The sequence below is a fragment of the Austrofundulus limnaeus genome, unplaced genomic scaffold (assembly GCF_001266775.1).
Source record: "Austrofundulus limnaeus strain Quisiro unplaced genomic scaffold, Austrofundulus_limnaeus-1.0 Scaffold2017, whole genome shotgun sequence".
Lineage (NCBI taxonomy): Eukaryota > Metazoa > Chordata > Actinopteri > Cyprinodontiformes > Rivulidae > Austrofundulus > Austrofundulus limnaeus.
In genome coordinates this window covers 1-1894 of record NW_013954419.1, presented here as the reverse complement: position 1 = coordinate 1894, position 1894 = coordinate 1, and the positions used below count along the sequence as shown (strand labels likewise).

Here is a 1894-nt window from a genome sequence, read left to right as displayed (position 1 = left end):
ATCCAGAACCACACCAAAGCCTTGCACATTAACAATAAAATCTCCAAACTGTTTTGGAGTTTGGCATTAATTCAGAGTTCAAAAACCGGTTCACATCAGATTTCCTTCCTTTTTCCTGATACAACGCAGAGCCAGTGAGCGGCGGAGGATTAATCTACAGATTTATTGCTGAGGGAAAATTAAAAATGACACAGAACAGCAACTGTGTAGTTAGTTTAAAAATATTTAACTGCAAAAGAATGACTTGTTTGATACGAGGCAGCAGGTCCACTTCGGTCCAGCTGAGTTCAGCTCCATGCCTCGTTTGGTTCCTCACTGTTGGGTTCGTTTATGAACACGTACATGTGTGCGGGATCGGCTCAGCTTCTCCTGTGATTTTGGGGGATAAAGCCGGGCAATTTTGGCAATTTCGRTGATTTGACTTATGAAAGAGGCTTATGATTCTGGGCTAAAAGGCCACCGTTGACAGGCCTTCTTTCAAGTAAGGCTAGGCCTTTAATTTATTTACATTTTTAGCAARGTTTTTGTAGTTTCACCAAAGATATTTGGGATTGCAAGACTTTTACATTGTCAAATACAAAAACAGTTTGGGAACCCTTAATTTAGAGGAGACATTTTAAGACTTCTTCCTGCTTCAGACTGGAGTTTTTGTCAAACGATCACTGGGTTACACTGGCAGGATCACGTCGACTCTTAAATTTAGCAACACTGGGGGTGATGACTAGTTTTCAAAAACAAAGTAGCATATGGGATAAACTGTTGCGCTGCTGCTCCATATCTGAGATACAATACTTAATAAGGAGTCGTTTCCGCCAGCTCCTGTCATCAGAATCAGGTGTTAGAATGCGTAATGCCTGATCTCAGATTCCTGGCATTGCTCTGTGAGCCAGGCTGAAGTATAAAAGAGCAGAGGATGTGGACTTCAGCATCAATACAGCCACTATAAGATCAACTCATCACCGATATGAACAGCAGCAGCTCTCGAAAAACAATGCACCCATCCTCCGTTCTRCTCTGTGGCCTTCTCCTCATCCTGAACCTACAGCTGTGTGGTACACATCCCATCAACACTGGTTTCACTGGAACAGATATGGACATCTTAACGGTGAGTCTAATACTAAAATAGACATGCATGTTTTTAAACCAATGTTAAAATTAGAATTGAAATCATTGTTATCAAACACATTGACTGGGATATAATAGATAATGGAGTGGCTGTTTAATTTAAAGTGATTAAAATTTTGGGGGGAGGATCATACTTTGAATGTTTGTTGATTCTCTTTATTATTATTTATGAAGAAGTCCTGTTTAAGTGTCCTTTTTATGAATGTGCATCCCTAAAACAATAATCAAAGTTTAATCTCGTGCTAATGTGGATATTTCAGGTTCTCCTTCACAAACTGGAGGAGTCTGTTTCAGAGCAGACCCAGATGAACCAGAGGGTCCCTGCAGAGATAGAGAGTCTCGTCAGCATGGAGGATGAGGTAGATGAAGATCAGCCACAGACTGGATTGGATGAAACACAAATCAGGGAATTTCTGTCGGCCAAAAACCTTAAAAACCTTCGGAATGACTCATCCAAGAAAACATCTGGCTGCTTCGGGCGGCGGATGGACAGGATAGGCTCAATGAGCTCTTTGGGATGCAACACCATCGGCAGATACAGTAAGTGGTGCTACAAAAAAACCACACCATCATAGCAGTACTATAATACAACATGAATCTTATTCATGCTAATAGTTTATGCAGTTCAATAATACTTTGTATTTTACACATTTTATTTTGTTTTCATGCAGATCCAAAATGAAAGAAAAAGATGGAGTCTTACCAGCTATATTTGGGAACTACAACGTCTGTACAAAATTAAATTTTTTATTTTATTACTATTTATTTA

At 39.6% G+C, this 1894-nt stretch overlaps 1 protein-coding gene across 1 annotated transcript; it reads left to right on the top strand.

Annotated features, from left to right (window-relative positions):
* The first annotated feature begins 640 nt into the window (after positions 1-640).
* Positions 641-1889, top strand: LOC106536885 (brain natriuretic peptide). The gene is made up of 3 exons (XM_014034231.1): positions 641-1105; positions 1386-1665; positions 1797-1889. Exons 1-3 carry the CDS (start codon positions 965-967, stop codon positions 1805-1807), a joined length of 432 nt encoding a protein of 143 aa, XP_013889685.1. The 5' UTR covers positions 641-964; the 3' UTR covers positions 1808-1889.
* The last annotated feature ends 5 nt before the right edge of the window (positions 1890-1894 follow it).